This window comes from Neophocaena asiaeorientalis, unplaced genomic scaffold (assembly GCF_003031525.2).
Source record: "Neophocaena asiaeorientalis asiaeorientalis breed wild unplaced genomic scaffold, Neophocaena_asiaeorientalis_V1.1 scaffold291, whole genome shotgun sequence".
NCBI classification, from domain to species: Eukaryota; Metazoa; Chordata; class Mammalia; order Artiodactyla; family Phocoenidae; genus Neophocaena; species Neophocaena asiaeorientalis.
The window spans coordinates 1,428,892-1,448,084 of record NW_020172735.1 but is presented as its reverse complement, the minus strand read 5'-3'; the positions used below and the strand labels follow the sequence as shown (position 1 = coordinate 1,448,084).

The 19,193-nt window shown below is 40.2% G+C and overlaps 2 protein-coding genes across 2 annotated transcripts; both read left to right on the top strand.

The window, feature by feature from the left end:
• The first annotated feature begins 276 nt into the window (after nt 1–276).
• Nucleotides 277–10,627, top strand: MAP1LC3C (microtubule associated protein 1 light chain 3 gamma). The gene is made up of 4 exons (XM_024740464.1): nt 277–334; nt 441–496; nt 9,532–9,638; nt 10,408–10,627. The coding sequence occupies exons 1-4, from the start codon at nt 277–279 to the stop codon at nt 10,625–10,627; spliced, it is 441 nt and encodes a 146-aa protein (XP_024596232.1).
• A 668-nt stretch (nt 10,628–11,295) lies between these two features.
• On the top strand, nt 11,296–11,612 carry LOC112396690 (signal recognition particle 14 kDa protein-like). Its single transcript, XM_024740488.1, has one exon. The coding sequence runs from the start codon at nt 11,307–11,309 to the stop codon at nt 11,610–11,612; it is 306 nt and encodes a 101-aa protein (XP_024596256.1). The 5' UTR covers nt 11,296–11,306.
• The last annotated feature ends 7,581 nt before the right edge of the window (nt 11,613–19,193 follow it).

Here is a 19,193-nt window from a genome sequence, read left to right as displayed (position 1 = left end):
TCTTTAGCAAAAACAAATTTTTAAATGGCAGTGAGCGAAGTGACTTTCTTTAACCAGAAGAAGGTGGCTGTTCCATTCCCGTTCTCAGAACTGACTTGCTCCTGCCCAGGGAGGGGGAATCTGGAAAAGGGAGGGTTGGAGAAGGCTGATGTCATACAGCACTACATAAAAGCCTCCTTTGGGATCCTACAGGCGGTTTGGAAGCAGCTGGAAGAATGAGTTAGGTCCTGAGATTTTATTTTTTTAAATCACACACAGACACAGCTGTTGAGCAAAATGCAGACTCCACAGAAAAGCCAAAGCCTCAGACCTTTCAAGCAAAGAAAGAGCTCAGGTAAAGTTCTCAGAATAGCTGGGTTTTGGCCCTTGAGACAGGGAGACAAGAAGGTGCAGGCTTCTGTTCCATGCTGACGTGTTCATTTAATCTTAAATGTTCACAGCAACCAGAAGGGAGGAAGTTGCTGGAATCCGAGTGAAGTTCCCTGGCAAGATCCCGGTAAGACATTGAACTCCTCAGGGGACGCCTGTGATATCCTGTTCTTTGAGAAAACAAAACCCAGGGAGAGACCTTCAAGATGGCAGAAGAGTAAGACGTGGAGATCACCTTCCTCCCCACAAATACATCAGAAATGCATCCACATGTGGAACAACTCCTACAGAACATCTACTGAACGCTGGCAGAAGACCTCAGACTTCCCAAAAGGCAAGAAACTCCCCACGTACCTGGGTAGGGCAAAAGAAAAAAGACAAAAGAGACAGAAGAATAGGAATAGGACCTGCACTTCTGGGAGGGAGCTGTGAAGGAGGAAAAGTTTCCACACACTAGGAAGTCCCTTCACTGGCGGAGTTGGGGGGGAAGTTTTGGAGCCATGGAGGAGAGCGCAGCAACAGGGGTGCAGAGGGCAAAGCAGAGATATTCCCGCACAGAGGATCGGTGCTAACCAGCACTCATCAGCCTGCGAGGCTTGTCTGCTGACCCGCCGGGGCGGGCAGGGACTGCAGCTGAGGCTCAGGCTTCAGAAGTCAGATCCCAGGGAGAAGACTGGGGTTGTCTGCGTGAACACAGCCTGAAGGGGGCTAGTGTGCCACAGGTAGCCGAGAGGGAGTCCAGGGAAAAGTCTGGAACTGCCTAAGAAGCAAAAGACCATTGTTTCAGGGTGCGTGAGGAGAGGGGATTCAGAGCACTGCCTAAACGAGCTTCAAAGACAGGTGTGAGCCGCGGCTATCAGCGGAGACCCCCAGAGACGGGCATGAAATGCTAAGGCTGCCGCTGCAGCCACCAAGAAGCCTGTGTGTGAGCACAGGTCACTCTCCACACCTCCCCGCCCGGGAGTCTGTGCAGCCCACCACTGCCAGGGTCCCGTGATCCAGGGACAACTTCCCTGGGAGAACAAATGGCGTGCCTCAGGCTATTGCAGTGTCTTGCCGGCCCGCAGGCTCGCCCCGCATCCATACCCCTCCCCTCCCCCCGGCCTGAGTGAGCCAGAGCCCCCGAATCAGCTGCTCCTTTAACCCCGTCCTGTCTGAGCGAAGAACAGACGCCTTCAGGTGACCTACACGCAGAGGCGGGGCCAAATCCAAAGCTGAACCCCAGCAGCTGTGCGAACAAAGAAGAGAAAGGGAAATCTCTCCCAGCGGCCTCAGGAGCAGCAGATTAAATCTCTACAATCAACTTGATGTACCCAGCATCACTGGAATACCTGAATAGACAACGAATCATCCCAAAATTGAGATGGTGGACTTTGGGAGCAACGATATATATTTTTTCCTTTTCTCTTTTTGTGACTATGTGTATGCTTCTTTGTGTGGTTTTGTGTGTATAACTTTGCTTTTACCATTTGTCCTAGGATGCTGTCTGTTTTTTGTTGTTTTTAGTATAGTTTTTAGCGCTTATCGTCGGTGGATTTGTTTTTGGGTTTTTGTTTTTTAAACATCTTTGTTGGAGTATAATTGCTTTACAATGGTGTGTTAGTTTCTGCTGTATAACAAAGTGAATCAGCTATACATATACATATATCCCCATATCCCTTCCCTTTTGCATCTCCCTCCCTCCCACCCCTCTAGGTGCTCAAAAAGCACCAAGCTGATCTCCCTGTGCTATGTGGCTACTTCCCACTAGCTATCAATTTTACATTTGGTAGGGTATATATGTCCATGCCACTCTCTCACTTTCTCTCAGCTTACCCATCCGCCTCCTTATATCCTCAAGTCCATTCTCAATGTTTGTGTCTTTATTCCTGTCCTGTCCCTAGGATCTTCAGAAACTTATTTATTTTTTAGATTCCATATATATGTGTTACCATACGTAATTTGTTTTTCTCTTTCTGACTTACTTCACTCTGTATGACAGACTCTAGGTCCATCTACCTCACTACAAATAACTCATTTTTGTTTCTTTTTATGGCTGAGTAATATTCCATTGTATAATATTTAATATTCCACATATTTATCCATTCATCTGTCAGTGGACACTTAGGTTGCTTCCATGTCCTGGCTATTGTAAATAGAGCTGCAATGAACATTGTGGTACATGACTCTTTAGAATTATGGTTTTCTCAGGGCACATGCCCAGTAGTGGGATTGCTGGGTCAGATGGTAGTTCTATTTTTAGTTTTTTAAGGAACCTCCATACTGTTATCCATTGTGGCTGTATCAATTTACATTCCCACCAACAGTGTAAGAGGCTTCCCTTTTCTCCACACCCTCTCCAGCATTTGTTGTTTGTAGATTTTCTGATGATGCCATTATAACTGGTGTGCAGTGATACCTCATTATAATTTTGATTTGCATTTCTCTATTGATTAGTGATGCTGAGCATCCTTTCATGTGTCTTTTGGCAATCTGTATATCTTTTTTGGAGAAATGTCTATTTAGGTCTTCTGCCCATTTTTGGATTATGTTATTTGTTTTTTTGATATTGAGCTGCATGAGCTGCTTGTAAATGTTGGAGATTAATCCTTTGTCAGTGGCTTCATTTGCAAATATTTTCTCCAATTCTGAGGGTTGTCTTTTCATCTTGTTTATGTTTTCCTTTGCTGTGCAAATGATTTTAAGTTTCATTAGGTCCCATTTATTTTTGTTTTTATTTCCGTTACTCTAGGAGGTGGATCAAAAAAGATCTTGCTGTGATTTATGTCGTAGAATGTTCTGCCTATGTTTTCCTCTAAGAGTTTTATAGTGTCTGGCCTTACATTCAGGTCTCTAATCCACTTTGAGTTTATTTTTGTGTATGGTGTTAGGGAGTGTTCCAATTTCATTCTTTTACATGTAGCTGTCCAATTTTCCAAGCACCACTTATTGAAGAGCCTGTCTTTTCTCCATTGTATATCCTTCCCTCCTTTATCAAAAATAAGGTGACCATATGTGCACGGGTTTATCTCTAGGCTTCTATCTTGTTCCATTGAGCTATATTTCTGTTTTTGTGCCAGTACCATATTGTCTGGATTACTGTAGCTTTGTAGTATAGTCTGAAGTCCGGGAGCATGGTCCTAGAGCTCTGTTTTTCTTTCTCAAGATTTCTTCTTGACCCTGGCTATTCAGGGTCTTTGGTGTTTCCCTACAAATTGTGAAATATTTTGTTCGAGTTCTCTGATGAATGCCATTGGTAGTTTGATAGGAATTGCATTGAATCTGTAGATGGTTTTGGGTAGTATAGTCATTTTCACAATGTTGATTCTTCCCATCCAAAAACATGGTATATCTCTCCATCTGTTTGTATCATCTTTAATTTCTTTCGTGAGTGTCTTGTAGTTTTCTGCATACAAGTCTTTTGTCTCCTTAGGTAGGTTTATTCCTAGGTATTTTATTCTTTTTGTTGTGGTGGTAAATGGGAGTGTTTCCCTAATTTCTCTTTCACATTTTTCATCATTAGTGTATAAGAATGCAAGAGATTTCAGTGCATTTATTTTGTATCCTACTACTTTACCAAGTTCATTGATTAGCTCTAGTAGTTTTCTGGTAGCATCTTTAGGGTTCTCATGTCATCTGCAAACAGTGACAGTTTACTTCTTCTTTTCCGATTTGGATTCCTTTTATTTCTTTTTATTCTCTGATTGCTGTGGCTAAAACTTCCAAAACTATGTTGAATAATAGTGGTGAGAATGGACAATGTTGTCTTGACCCTGATCTTAGAGGAAATGCTTTCAGTTTTTCACCATTGAGGACGATGTTGGCTGTGGGTTTGTCATATGTGGCCTTTATTATGTTGAGGTAAGTTCCCTCTATGCCTACATTCTGGAGGGTTTTTATCATAAATGCGTGTTGAATTTTGTCAAACGCTCTTTCTGCATCCTTTGAAATGATCACATGGTTTTTATCCTTCAATTTGTTAATATGGTGTATCACATTGATTGATTTGTATATATTGAAGAATCCTTACATTCCTGGGATACACCCCAGTTGATCATGATGTATGATCCTTTCAGTGTGCTGTTGGATTCTGTTTGCTAGTATTTTGTTGAGTATTTTTGCATCTATGTTTATCAGTGATATTACCCTGTAGTTTTCTTTCTTTGTGACATCTTTGTCTGGTTTTGGTATCAGGGTAATGGTGGCCTTGTAGAATGAGTTTGGGAATGGTCCTCCCTCTGCTATATTTTGGAAGAGTTTGAGGAGGATAGGTGTTAGCACTTCTTTATGTTTGATAGAATTAGCCTGTGAAGTCATCTGGTCATGGGCTTTTGTTTGTTGGAATATTTTTAATCACAGTCTCAATTTTAGTGCCTCAGATTGGTCTGTTTATGTTTTCTATTTCTTCCTGGTTCAGTCTCAGAAGGTTGTGCTTTTCTAAGAATTTGTCCATTTCTTCCAGGTTGTCCATTGGCATATAGTTGCTGGTAGTAATCTCTCATGATCTTTGGATTTCTGCCGTGTCATTTGTTATTTCTCCTTTTTCATTTCCAATTCTATTGATTTGAGTCTTCTCCCTTTTATTCTTGATGAGTCTGGCTAATGGTTTTTCAATTTTGTTTATCTTCTCAAAGAACCAGCTTTTAGTGTTATTGATTTTAGCTATTGTTTCCTTCATTTATTTTTCATTTATTTCTGATCTGATCTTTATGATATCTTCCCTTCTGCTAACTTCGGGGGTTTTTTGTTCTTCTTTCTCTAATTGCTTTAGGTGTAAGTTTAGGTTGTTTATTTGAGGTGTTTCTTGTTTCTTGAGGTAGGATTTTATTGCTATAAAATTCCCTCTTAGAACTGCTTTTGTTGCATCCTATAGGTATTGGGTCATCGTGTTTTCATTGTCATTTGTTTCCAGGTATTTTTTGATTTTCTCTTTGATTTCTTCAGTGGTCTTTTGGTTATTCAGTAGTGTATTCTTTAACTTCCATGTATTTGTATTTTTTACAGATTTTTTCCTGTTATTGATATCTAGTCTCATAGCACTCTCTTTGGAAAAGATACTTGTTATGGTTTCAATTTTCTTAAATTTACCAAAGGTTGATTTGTGATTAAGGAGATATGATCTATTCTGGAGAATGTTCTATGACCACTGGAGAAGAAAGTGTATCCTGTTGTTTTTGGATGGAATGTCCTATAGGTATCAGTTAAGTCCATCTTGTTTAATGTGTCATTTAAAGCTTGTGTTTATTTTCATTTTGGATGATCTGTCCATTGGTGAAAGTGGGGTGTTAAAGTCCCCTACTATGATTGTGTTCCTGTCAATTTCCCGTTTTATGGCTGTTAGCATTTGCCTTATGTATTGAGGTGCTCCTATGTTGGGTGCATTAATATTTACAATTGTTATATCTTCTTGGATTGATCTCTTGAACATTTTGTAGCATCCTTCTTTGTCTATTGTAATAGTCTTTATTTTAAAGTCTATTTTGTCTAATATGAGAATTGCTACTCCAGATTTCTTTTGATTTCCATTTGCATGGAATATCTTCTTCCATCACCTCACTTTCAGTCTGTATGTGTCCCTAGGTCTAAACTGGGTCTTTTGTAGATAGCATACATATGGGTCTTGTTTTTGTATCCATTCAGCCAGTCTATGTCTTTTGGTTGGAGCATTTAATCCATTTACCTTTAAGGTAATTATCGATATGTATGTTCCTATTACCATTTTCTTAATTGTTTTGGGTTTGTTATTGTGGGTCTTTTCCTTCTCTTGTGCTTCCTGCCTAGAGAAGTTCCCTTAGCATTTGCTGTAAAGCTGGTTTGGTGGTGCAGAATTTTCTTAGCTTTTGCTTGTTTGCTATCAAATCTGAATGAGATCCTTGCTAGGTAGAGTAATCTTGATTGTAGGTTTTTCCCTTTTATCACTTTAAATATGTCCTGCCACTCCCTTCTGGCTTGCAGAGTTTCACTGAAAAATCAGTTGTTAACTTTATGGGGATTCCCTTGTACATTATTTCCTGTTTTTCACTTGCTGGTTTTAATAGTTTTTCATTGTATTTAGTTTTTCATAGTTTGATTATCATGTGTCATGGTGTGTTTCTCCTTGGATTTATCATGTATGGGACTCTCTGCACTTCCTGGACTTGATTGACTCTTTCCTTTCCCATATTAGGGAAGTTTTCAACTATAATAATTTCTTCAAATATCTCATCAGTCCCTTTCTTTTTCTCTTCTTCTGGGACCCTTAAAATTCGAATGTTGGTGCATTTACTGTTGTTCCAGAGGTCTCTGAGACTATTCTCAATTCTTTTCATTTTTTATTCTTTATTCTGCTCTGTGGTAGTTATTTCCAATATTTTATCTTGCAGGTCACTTATGCGTTCTTCTGCCTCAGTTATTCTGCTATTGATTCCTTCTAGAGAATTTTTTATTTCATTTATTGTGTTGTTCATCATTTTATGTTTGCTCTTTAGTTCTTCTATGTCCTTGTTAAACGTTTTTTGTATTTTCTCCATTCTATTTCCAAGATTTTGAATCATGTTTACTATCATTACTCTGAATTCTTTTTCAGGTAGACTGCCTATTTCCTCTTCTTTTGTTTGGTCTGGTGCGTTTTTACCTTGCTCCTTCATCTCCTGTGTGTTTCTATGTCTTCTCATTTTGCTTAACTTACTGTGTTTGGGGTCTCCTTTTCACAGGCTGCAGGTTCGTAGTTCCCATTGTTTTTGGTGTCTGCCCCTAGTGGCTAAGGTTGATTCAGTGGGTTGTGTAGGCTTCCTGGTGGAGGGGAATGGTGACTGTTCTGGTCAGTGGGTCTGGGTCCTGTCTTTCTGGTGGGCAGGGCCACATCCACCAGTGTGTTCTGGGGTGTCTGTGAACTTAGGATGATTTTAGGCAGCCTCTCTGCTAATGGGTGGGTTTGTATTCATGTCTTGCTAGTTGTTTGGCATAGGGTTTCCAGCACTGTAACTTGCTGGTCATTGAGTGGAGTTGGGGCTTAGCGTTGAGATGGAGGTCTCTGGGTGAGCTTTTGCCATTTGATATTACATGGAGTTGGGAGGTCTCTGCTGGAGCAATGTCCTGAACTTGGCTCTCCCACCTCAGAGGCACAGGCCTGACACCAGGCTGGAGCATGACGACCCTGTCAGCCACCCAGCTCAGAAGAAAAGGGACAAAAAAAGAAAGAAGGAAAGAAAAAACTAAAATAACATAAAATGAAGTTATTAAAATAAGAAATATAAAAATTTTTTTAAACAGAATGAAAGAAGAGAGCAACCACACCAACAAACAAATCCACCAATGATATCAAGCACTAAACATTGTATTAAAACAAAAAAATTGGACGGAAGAACCCTAGGACAAATGGTAAAAGCAAAGCTATACAGACAAAATCACAAGATAAGCACAGCTCAATAAACCCACATTTTCCAAATAATCAATGCCAATGTTATAAAATCATGCATGAGTAAAAGATGCAAACAAAGTACAATATGGACCAATGGACTGTAATGTTACACAGAGTATAAAAAGTCAATTTATATGGTTTCATATTCTACATTACAACTAACTTTTAAGAAACTACCACTTGTTGAATTTTGGTGTAAAATAAAAGAAGAAAAATTGCAATTAAATAAAAATGCATTTTCCAATTACAAATACATGTGGGGCCAGATTTTCTTCATATAACTCAACCAAAGCAACATTTCATAACAGATCAAACACAGAAGCAGATATAAGAATATTCTTATATCTTATATTATTCTAAACATATGAATGGATGCTCAACATCACTAATCATTAGAGAAATGCAAATCAAAACTACAATGAGGTATCACTTCACAGCAGTCAGAATGGCCATCATCAGAAAACCTGCAAACAATAAATGCTGGAGAGGGTGTGGAGAAAAGGGAACCATCTTGCACTGTTGGTGGGAATGTAAATTGATACAGCCACTATGGAGAACAGTATGGAGGTTCCTTAAAAAACTAAAAATAGAACTACCATACGATCCAGCAATCCCAATACTGGGCATATACGCTGAGAAAACCATAATTCAAAAAGAGTCATGTACCACAATGTTCATTGCAGCTCTATTTACAATAGCCAAGACATGGAAGCAACCTAAGTATCCATCGACAGATGAATGGATAAAGAAGATGTGGCACCTATATACAATGGAATATTACTCAGCCATAAAAAGAAATGAAACTGAGTTATTTGTAGTGAGGTAGATGGACCTAGAGTCTGTCATACAGAGTGAAGTAAGTCAGAAAGAGTATACAAATACCATATGCTGACACATATATATGGAATCTAAAAAAAAAAGTTTCTGAAGAACCTAGGGGTAAGAAAGGAATAAAGACTCAGATGTAGAAATTGGACTTGAGGACATGGGAAGTGGGAAGGGTAAGCTGGGATGAAGTGAGAGAGTGGCATGGACTTATATATGCTACCAAATGTACAATAGACAGCTGGTCAGAAGCAACCACATAGGACAGGGAGATAAGCTCAGTGCTTTGTGACCACCTAGAGGGGTGGGACAGGGAGGGTGGGAGGGAGATGCAAGAGGGAAGAGATATGGGGATATATGTATATGTATAGCTGATTCACTTTGTTATAAAGCAGAAACTAACACACCATTGTAAAGCAATTATACTTCAAGGAAGATGTTTTAAAGAAAAAGATGTGTTACATATACACAATGGAATATTACACAACCATAAAAAGGAATGAAATTGGGTCATTTATAGAGACTTGGATGTATCCTGAGACTGTCATACAGAGTGAAGTAAGTCAGAAAGAGAAAAGCAAATATCGTATATTAACGCATATATATGGAACCAGAAAAATGGTACAGATGAATTGGTTTGCAGGGCAGAAATAGAAACACAGATGTAGAAAACAAATATATGGACACCAATGGGGGAAAGTGGTGGGGGGCGGGGGGTTGATGGTGGTGTGATGAATTGGGAGATTGGGATTGACATGTATACACTAATATGTATAAAATAGATAACTAATAAGAACCTGCTGTATAAAAAAATAAATTAAATAGAATTCAAAAGTTCACAAAAAAAGAACCCAGCCAATGACTTCCTTCTCTCTATTCCAAGTTCCTAAGACATAGAGAACTGAGGCATATTCTTTGGCAGTTTCTTCAGAAGAGATGAAGGTCGAAACTCTTGACAGGTGACAGTGGAGCGCTATCCCAGGGAGAAGCTCTTGCCCTCACTGGACAAGACCAAGTTCCTGGTCACACAGGAGCTGACCATGACCCAGTTCCTCAGTGTCATCCGGTAGGTAACAAAGTGCTCATGGGGGTGTGTGCTGTGTGGCCCTGGGCTTTTTGGAACAATGAGAGATGGGATATGGCAGAGAGACAAGGAGAAGGATTTGTGCTTCACCTTTTCTCTTCAACTCTGCCTTTAAAAAGGATGATCTCATGATCAACCAATTTTAAAAAGATGTCCATTACCTTGCTACAACACTAAAATAAGTGAGAGCTCCCAATTTTGATGTACCAGCTATATTTTCTTTTGCTCCAACATTTTAGTGGTACTGTGTTTTAATTTCTGTCTTCAAATTTCTCTAAGAATTTTTCAAAGGAATCTTTGGAAAATGGTCCAAAGCCCTCTGTTTTCAAGATTTTAAAAGCCCAGTGACAGCATTTTACCTCTAAATATTTTCCCCTTTGTGGCAGGGCTTTGGATTATCCAGTGTTGGTTAACCACGTTCTGAAACTATTTCCTCTCCCACCCACAACATAAATTTAGCCCCTCCTAGCTGAGACTGGGGGTGTACTGGCTGTGCCTCTAATGTATGGTCTGAGGGTGGTGAGATAGGGCTAGCCACTACCAACAGATTCAGCTTGCTCTGCTATCAAAACAATCTAAAGTTTGAGGATGACTGGGCTAGAGTGGGGAGGTGGAGGCATCTTGGGCATCAATATGGCCAGACACTAGCCAGACAGAGGTAAGAAAGGCTATGGATCAGGGGTCATTCCCTTCCAGGTTAACTTTTTCCCTTCCTGCCCACCGCCAACACACACCCTCTTCCGCAACCCAGGAGCCGCATGGTCCTTGGGGCCACTGAATCCTTTTACTTGCTGGTGAACAACAAGAACTTCGGAAGTATGAATGTGACCATGGCAGAGATCTACAGGGACTATAAGGATGAGGATGGCTTCACATACATGACCTATACCTCCCAGATATTTGGCTGCTTGGGGTCAGCAGCCCCCAAGGATGGGAGCAACCTTGGGGGCAGGCCCTGCTATCCTCTATAATACGTATCCTCTAACCAATGCATTCACCAAGGCAGGAGACACGGACCTCTTTCTGTGTGTGCAGTGATGGTCCAGGGGGCAAGGGCGCCCTGCAGTGATCAGCACCAGCCATGACAGTGAGGCAATGCCTGCCCTGTTTGCTTTTTGTGCTCATGCTCTTTGGTGGCTCTTGAGAATTTTGTAAATAGTAAGTCTTTTCTAAGTGGTTAACTTGTGCAATGAGCTGGGGAGGTATTTTAAGCGTCTCCTCTGGTGGAAGCCAGGCTAGAGTCCCTTGAGGGGTTTGATCTCCCTGTTGTGGGCAGGAGTCACGTGTATGTTCGGGCATGGAGAACCTGAGGTGTGTGGATAGTCTCCATGGAGCTTAATGCAACCAGTGTGAACTGCCTCATGGTGGGGATGGTGGGGGGATGGGCACAGAGGGGAAGCGGTCTTATCTGTGTCATTAAAGAGATTATTGTTATTTCCACAGCATTCACTTGACTCGGTTATTTCCCCTTATATTCTTTTAGTCTGTCTATGCCACACAGATTTATGCCAAAATTGTTACTGCTCAGTTTCAAATAATTTAAATGATTAGTTTTCCTTGCAATAGAATTTTTTAAATAATGAATTGTGTTTAAATCCTTATTATGGGGCTTGGGGCTTATGCTGACAGAGTGGAGCCAGCAGCGCCAGGATGGTGCTTCTGGAGAGAGAGCAGTTCCTGACGGAGCTGACCAGGCTCTTCCAGAAGCGCCGGTTGTCGGGCAGCGTGTGCATCACCCTGAAGAAGTATGATGGTCGAGCTAAACCCATTCCAAGGAAGGGCTTTGAGCCCTCAGAAAACAAGTGTCTGTTAAGAGCTACTGGTGGGAAAAAGATCAGCACTGGGGTGAGCTCCAAAGAAGTGAATACGTTTCAGATGGCTTGTTCAAACCTATTGAGAGCTAACATGGATGGGCTGAAAAAGAGCCAGAGTAAGAAGAGCAAAGCAGCGCAGTGAAGGGTACCAGATTTCCCGCTTTCACCAGCTAACCACTGAATTGCTACGTTTCCTTTGGTTTTTACTTTTGGCCACAAAGCTGGGTTTCTGATTCCCCTACAGTGACTGTTTTCATGTGAGATTAGGGTCATTTTTGGATGGAGGAAGGGCTGTAGTGTTTACAGGGTAGTTACAAGAAGCCAGTTTAATTTAGGCCTGGCTAAGTGGTCTGTGTTGTATGGTTGTATGTTTCTGGATAATAGTTTACAGTTTCTGTAGCCGTCTGTGAAGAGCACTGTATCATTAAACCAGTATTTATCAGCACTGACCATCTTTTATTCCTTTTCCCACCCCATAAAACGTTTCTGGCAATAGCTCCTCATTTTGGAATGATGTGATTATGAACAGGCTTTAAGCCCTGTCTTATGGGTTACTGGAATTGAAACCTGACAGTTTTACAAAAAGTTGTGTTATTTCATGGGTATTTTTCCCAGCTTGCTGTATAATTTTATCATCATAGTTTCTCTAGCAAATTTGAATGAGTTCTCATAGCCAAATGAGAGTTTGCTTAACCAAACTAAGGGTAAGCCTATTACAAAATCATCAAGAATAAAGATTCCAAGTTAATGATGTTAAAAAAAAATCCTTATTATGGGCCAGGCATTGTTCAATGCACTCTACATGTATTAAGTCCTCATAATCATTTTATCTGTTAAGTATTATTACTCCCATTTTAAGGATGAGGAAATTGGGTCACAGGAAGGTCAAGAAACTCACCTAACAACTAGCAAGCAGCAAAACCAGGTTTTGAAATCAGGCAGACTGGCGTAGACCGGCTTATCCCCTCTACCAGTCTTCCTTTCTTAACTTGGTGAGGACCTAGTAGTGCTTGAATTGAAGCTGAGTTACACTTGCTTACTACCCCGCATGGGAGACAGAGTTGTGAACACAGAATTATGGAGGAGCTTGGTCACATAAAAATAGTTAACGGGGAGCGTGGGGGAGCCCGAAGGAGGGAGAGCTTCCAGGGGAGTGCAGTCTGAACTGGGTTTGGAGAAGGAAAAAGTAATTTCATGAAAAAGGATAATTTTTTTTTTTAACAGCAAAATGGGTTTATTCCTGAGCAGCAAAGAATTGTAGTTTGGGACGTGCAACTATGGCAAACCACATGCAAGTCTGGTAAAACAAAGGAGAGGGAAGTCTTTTATAGAGGAGAAGGGGAAGTTAGGAGGGGTTGTTATGAACAAATATTGTCTGAGTTGTGACCGTCTTTCATTGGCTGAGCTGTTGCGAGAAGAAAATCTTGCTGGTGATAGTAGTGTCACTTCCTGCAGGAGATGCAAGATACCATCTCTTTCTGTTGGGATCTGTATTGACATTGAGTGAGAGCTCCCCCTCTGGCCTCCTGACTCCATTTTAGTGAAGTTTCCCTTTATTAATTTGTTTTTTTTTGTTGTTTTTTATTCACTTATGGTGAATAAACATTGATTAAGCATCTCTTGTGTGCCAGGCGCTTCAAAGAGCTGGAGCTACAGCAGCAAACAAGACAAATAAGGGATCAGCCTCATGCAGCTCTCTCCAGTGAGGGAAGAAAGAAAACACAGAGAAGCATTATAAGTGGTATGAAGGCCAGGAGACAGGGTCCTGGGACAGAGATGGGGAGATACCTTACCTTGGTGGTCAGGGAGACCTCGCTGAGGAGTGACAATTGAAATGAGTCCACAGGAGGAGCCAGCCCTGCATAGATCTGGAGGAGAGCTTGTACACTTTGCAGGAAAGTGAGCTGTGATGTTTTGATTTCCAGTATTTTTACTGATGCTGCTTCCCTACATGTTTTGGCTTTTCTGGTTGGAGCAGGATGTTTTCAGTGGCTCTATTTACAATGGGCACGTAATAAAGGTTCACCAAATAATTTATTGGTAGCTACTTTCTTTTAGTCCTTTCTCTAGACCCTGGAGTCTCTAATGAGTCTTGCTTTCATTTATACCCAGTCTTCAGTTATTTCATTTGACCATTTCTTTACCACCCCCACAGAATAATCTGGGCCAATTTCTCTTGAACAAGGAACACTGTAACATTAAACCAAATTAAACTGAACTATTATTTTAGATGATTACAAGACATTCAATTAAACTAAAAGTAACAACAATGAAAAGTATCCATTAGCCACCAGAATGGAGGTAGAAATGACTAGAGGGGAGGGAATACAGAGGGTAGAAGTAGGAAGATTCAAGAGAAGATTCCTCAGGAACTATTTCTTCTGTTCTCAGCCTGTTTTTGATGTTCCCTCCCGTCAATTTCTTCTGTTTTATTTTCCATTCAGGCCTTTACCACCAAGAAGAAAAAGGACACAAAACACAACTTTGTTGTTCACTATTGCTGCATGACAAACCACTTTAAGTTTCAGTGACATAAAACAAGGCTTTATTATTTCCATGGAGAAATCATGGAAATTCCCATGATTCTGTGGATTGGTTGGAGGTTCCTCTGCTGTTTTCACCTGGGTTCACTCACTCAGCTGGAGGATCCGAAGCTGGAAGTTCTGAGAAGAGCTGCCCTCCACTGTCACCAGGCCCAGCCTTTGGTCCTGGCTATTTGCTGGTGGCTTGGACCACTCACTTTGCCTCTTATCCTCAGAAAGCTAGGTCAGCTCCTCAAATGGGGGCTTCAGGGCTGCATTCCAAGGGGGCAAAGGGGAAATGCAAGTCCTCTTGTAGCTCTGGCTCTGGACACCTGCCTAGCGTCATTTCTGCCACATTCTTTGGTAAAGCCCAGATTAAGGCGGCGGGGGAAAGAGCACCTCTTGACGGAAAATACTTCAATTCAGAATCTGTGGCCATATTTCATCAACCACATACTTTTAAAAAGCACACCTAGCCTACTCCTCCACCAACCACATCCTATGTTTTCTGTGATTTATTTTTCACCAATAAATACATGTTTCTTCACTTTTACCCTTTCTTCTCTGCCTGCCTTTGGCCCTCTGCCTCCCTGGGCCAGTGGTGATTGTGGCTGGCTCTAGCCTTCCAGCTTCACTCTGTCTCCTGCTGGACTCGAGGGAGAATGGCCTTGTGGCTCTCCACCTTTACTGTAGCCACTTGGTCAGTATGGGTATCTGGGCTGAAATAATTACCTCTTTCCTTGTGAAGTGCGCAGAGGTTTGGTCCTTGCTCTTGTGATCTGTACCCCAATATGGTATACCATAACCCAGAAAGTCTCTCTGCTTTAGAGTAAGTATCTGCCAAATATAGTGCTTAACTAAGCTGCATAGACAGATAGATAGATAGGTAGGTAGATAGATAGATAGATATAGATATTAGCTAATATGTGTGTACAAATATGTACACACATATTAGCTAATATATATTATATATACATATATATACATATATAAATGGTGCCTTGTGAAAGCTTGATGTTGTCATGTCAGTGCTAGAGAGTGACATATGATAGGTGCATAGTAAAATACATATATTAAACTTTATTTCATGGAACAGGTTTCTATTGTATGCTCACAATGGGCCAGCACATTACAGTGCAGTATGATAAGGGGATACGGTGCTCTAGATAAGTACCTATAGCATCCACTCAAATTTGGAGTCCAGGAATAATTCCTGGAGGATGTGATGTTGAAGCAAATATATGGTGAGAAAGAATTAGACCAAGAAGAGAAGGAAAGATATTCTAGGTACAGAAAACAGGATGGAATATTTGAAGAAATAAAATCATTCCAGTGTGGCTGGAACTTTGAGAGTGACTGGAACACGTAAGGAACAGTGCCATATGAGGCTGGATAGGAGGTGAGGGCCTTGAGGGACAGTTAAGAAGAGTGAATTTTATCCTGAGAAGACTGGAAGGGATGGTATATGCTTCTAAGGTCTGGAGTGCCATGGTTCAGGTTCCGTGTTAGAAAGCTCACTCTGCCTAAGAAAGAAAGTTATTGGAAGTTTTTAATATCCTTTATATAAAGGTTAATGTCCTGAAGTTACTAAAGATACTAATCCCATCTAGGTAAATGAAAGATTTTAAGGAAGAGAGTGACAAAGTTAGACTTGTATCCTAGAGGTATGATGTTCTAGAAGAAGCTTCTAAGAGGGCATAAAGAGATGAGAAGCTGGGGGGGATGGAGAAAGTTTGGAATGGAGATGAGAGTGCTGCTGGCATCAGGGAGCTCTGTGTGCTTCATTGGAAGGCAGTACATTAGCCAGACTCCAAAAATGGACGAGTTCATGGAGTCACTGGACTCTGGCACCACCCCAAACATGGTAGTTCCATCGTTCGCCACAGCTCAGGCCTGAGAGGGAGGCAAGGTGCCAACTAGCTACTGGGTGGTATCTCTCACAGACCATGCCCCCAAATTGGGGATAATACCTGCAGAATATCCCAATAGCTTTATCCTGAATAAGGTTTGTTTTAGAGAAAACCAAAGATCACCGGGGACATTTTTTTATATCCTCTCAGTCCAAAAATACCTGGCTCGTCCACTGTGTGAGGAGGACACCAGTGACCTTTTAGAGTGGCCGGACACTCCTCTGTGTCACAGAATATGAGAGTCAGAACTGCAAACACTGTTTGGAGATCAGGGAGTGGAAGAGTGAGAATGAGAGGGAGAGACTGAAGATGTAGTTGAAGGGCCTGGAGCCTGAGGAAGCCAAGCTGGTCCAGGAAGTGGCACATGGAGAAGAACTGAGAAAGAACAGCAGAAAATCATGAAGCAGAGCAGAAAACAGAAACTCCTCTAGATATTACAAGCAGAGATGTTTTACACAAGACATTTTTTTATAGGATGTTGAAAAGCAGGAAGAGAAAAACAGAGAAGGAGGGGTAACTAGAGGACAAATTTTGCTGCCTGATGCAGAATTCATTCATATCCATATGTGTATCACTTCTTTTTATCATTTAATTTACTGATGTTTGCTGGTGATGAACTCTCTTTTTTTCTTGATCTGAAAATGTGTTTATTTTATCTTCATTCTTTATACATGTTTCTATTCAGCATAGAATTTTAGGTTTGCAATTATTTTCTTTCAATGAATTAATGAAGTCCTTCCATATTCTTTTGGTTTCTATTTTTTGCTAATGAAGTTAACTATCAATCTGACTTTGGCTACTTTGAAGGTAATCTCTCTCTCTCTCTCTCTCTGGGTGTATGTTTTTAAAATATTCTCTTTCTCTTTGGTTATCTGCAGTTTTACTGTGATGTGTTTAGTTATGGTTTTCTTTTTGTTTATCTTCCTTGGAGTTCATTAAGCTTCTTGAATCTGTAGATTGATACGGTTCACCTTTCTGGAGAACTCTCAAACATAATCCTTTCAAATACAGCCTCTGCCAATGCTCTCTCTCCTTCTGGAACCTTCTTACTCTGCCCTGAAGTCTCTTATCCTCTCTTCCTTAGTTTCTATATTTCTCTCTCTCTCATTCTACATAATATCTTCTGACCTATCTTCCAGGTCTATCATTTTCTCTTCTGTGTTCAATCTACTCTAAAACCCACTTTACTGAAATGTTAATTTGGGTTATTTTATTTTTTCATGTGTAGAAGCTTTATTTGGTTCTTTTACAAATCTATTATTCCACTTGTTATAGTTTCCTGTTCCCTGAAGATATTTTTAAGCTTGTCAAAATTTTTATACATAATTATCATTAAAAATCTCTTTCTAGCATTTGAGGTCTTTGGGGGCTAGTTTATACTGGTTTTTCTATTCATTGCACTTTATTTCCTTGTTGTGCTAATTTATCTTTGATTTTGTGCTACATTTTTCCCTTGAAAGTTTATTTGTGAAATTTTCCAGAGGCTGAGGATAAACATTCTTTCCTCCAGAGAGGCTTCGCATTTGCAAATGCCAAGCACCTGTATACCAAGAATCTGTAACCATTTAAAAGTAAATATATTTTAGTGCCTGATAGTGTTAACTTGAGCTGCAAGGGTTCATAAGGTCAGCATTCATTTTCCAAACTCAAGTTCTCTTTCCCCACTCCACCCCAAACTCCTCCCACTTGAAGGGAAATAAGAAAAGGGAAGCAAAAAAAAAAATAAGGGAAGCAGGTATACTCTGGTTCAGTCTGCCCTTTTGAGTCTCAGCTCAATTTCTCCACTGTTTCCAGCCAGATCTGCAAATGCCCCAGGCAAGAGTGAACTGTGGCCTGCCACCTCCTTCTTGTTTCTTGACTTCTTAATTTTGAGCTTTCTTTTCAATAACTTTTAAGAAGTTATCTCTTCAATAATTTTGAAAAAGTTATCTCTTCAATAACTTTTAAGTTTTTTTCATACTGTATCATTTTAAGTTGTCTTCAGTAGAAATATGGCCCAAATAACATAGCCTGCCATCATGGAAAATGGAAATTCCCCTAATTATCTTTCTACTCTTTTTCTCACTTCTACTAAGTCTGTGCAGAGTCCAATATTAGTCTTTGGCCAAGAATTGTTGGGGTTTCCTCAACTGTAACACAGGGTTAATCATCTCTTCCTACCCCACAGAGTAAGTATGAAAGTCAGATAAGATTCTGTAGGTAGAAGTTCCTGTGAACTATTGGGTCATCTAAAGGGAACTAGAAAGGTATGTGAGCAGAGTGATTTGACTGTCTTTGTGTTCCTCCCAGTTCTAAATTCCAAGAGCATATATTTCTGCATGAATATTTCTCATCTCTGTCCATTGTTTATATAGATCTTCACAACCTTCTCTGCCCATTTATAATATCCAGCACCCTATTTTTTTCTATGTGAATCTACCTATCCTTCAAGATTCATACAAGTACATCTTCTACACCAGTGGTCCTCATGATGGCTATTAAAATGCATATGTGTGAGCCCCACCCAGGCCAGTGTAATCAGAATCTCTGGAGGTGAGGCCCAGATGAGTCACTGTACAGGTTGAGTATCACTGTCTACATATAGCCTTTCCTGACACACTGAAACCCAGTAATCCAGTAATCTCTCCTTCTTAATCCTTTCTCTTATTGACTGTATCATTCATTGGGACAGAGCCCACACTGCCTTGTATGTTAATTATCTTGTTAAATTTGTAAATAATCTGGATTTCTAAACAGAATACAATTCTTTTATGAATGGTTTAGCTCTGCTTCCCATAATGCATATAAAGCTGTCCCTTGCAAATAATAAGAAACCTAAAAATATTTTCATAAGATATTGTTATGGGGAATATGGGTAGGAAAATGACCCATTTGTCCCAGGTAATATGCTGATGTCACAGCTTCTAAAATAAAAAACAAAATCCTACTCCAAACATTAAAACGTTAGAGGATTGGTTAAATAAATAGGTGTTCAGCCTATGATGGATACATTGCAGCTATTAAAAATGCTGGAGAAGACTATTTAATGGCATGATAAAATTATTTTGATACATTAGATGAGGAAAAGTAAATTACAAACAGTACACAATTTTTAAAATTTAGGAAAGTATTTATGGATGAGTGGTATTCTTGAATATTTTGTATTTAAAAAATAAAATGAAAGCAGCTTTGTTTTCTTAGAATGTGTGTGTGTGTGAACAGATTTGAGCAAAGCTAAGTAAAAAGTGCTTATCACTGCATTTTAAACATCTCTCTTTTCTCACACTTCACATCCTAGATCACCGTAATCAT

Coding starts and splice junctions, on each gene's coding strand:
- MAP1LC3C (XM_024740464.1), top strand. CDS start 277: ATGCAGACTCCACAGAAAAGCCAAAGCCTCAGACCTTTCAAGCAAAGA. Junction 335..440: donor CAAGCAAAGAAAGAGCTCAG/GTAAAGTTCTCA, acceptor AAATGTTCACAG/CAACCAGAAGGGAGGAAGTT. Junction 497..9,531: donor AGTTCCCTGGCAAGATCCCG/GTAAGACATTGA, acceptor AACTCTTGACAG/GTGACAGTGGAGCGCTATCC.
- LOC112396690 (XM_024740488.1), top strand. CDS start 11,307: ATGGTGCTTCTGGAGAGAGAGCAGTTCCTGACGGAGCTGACCAGGCTC.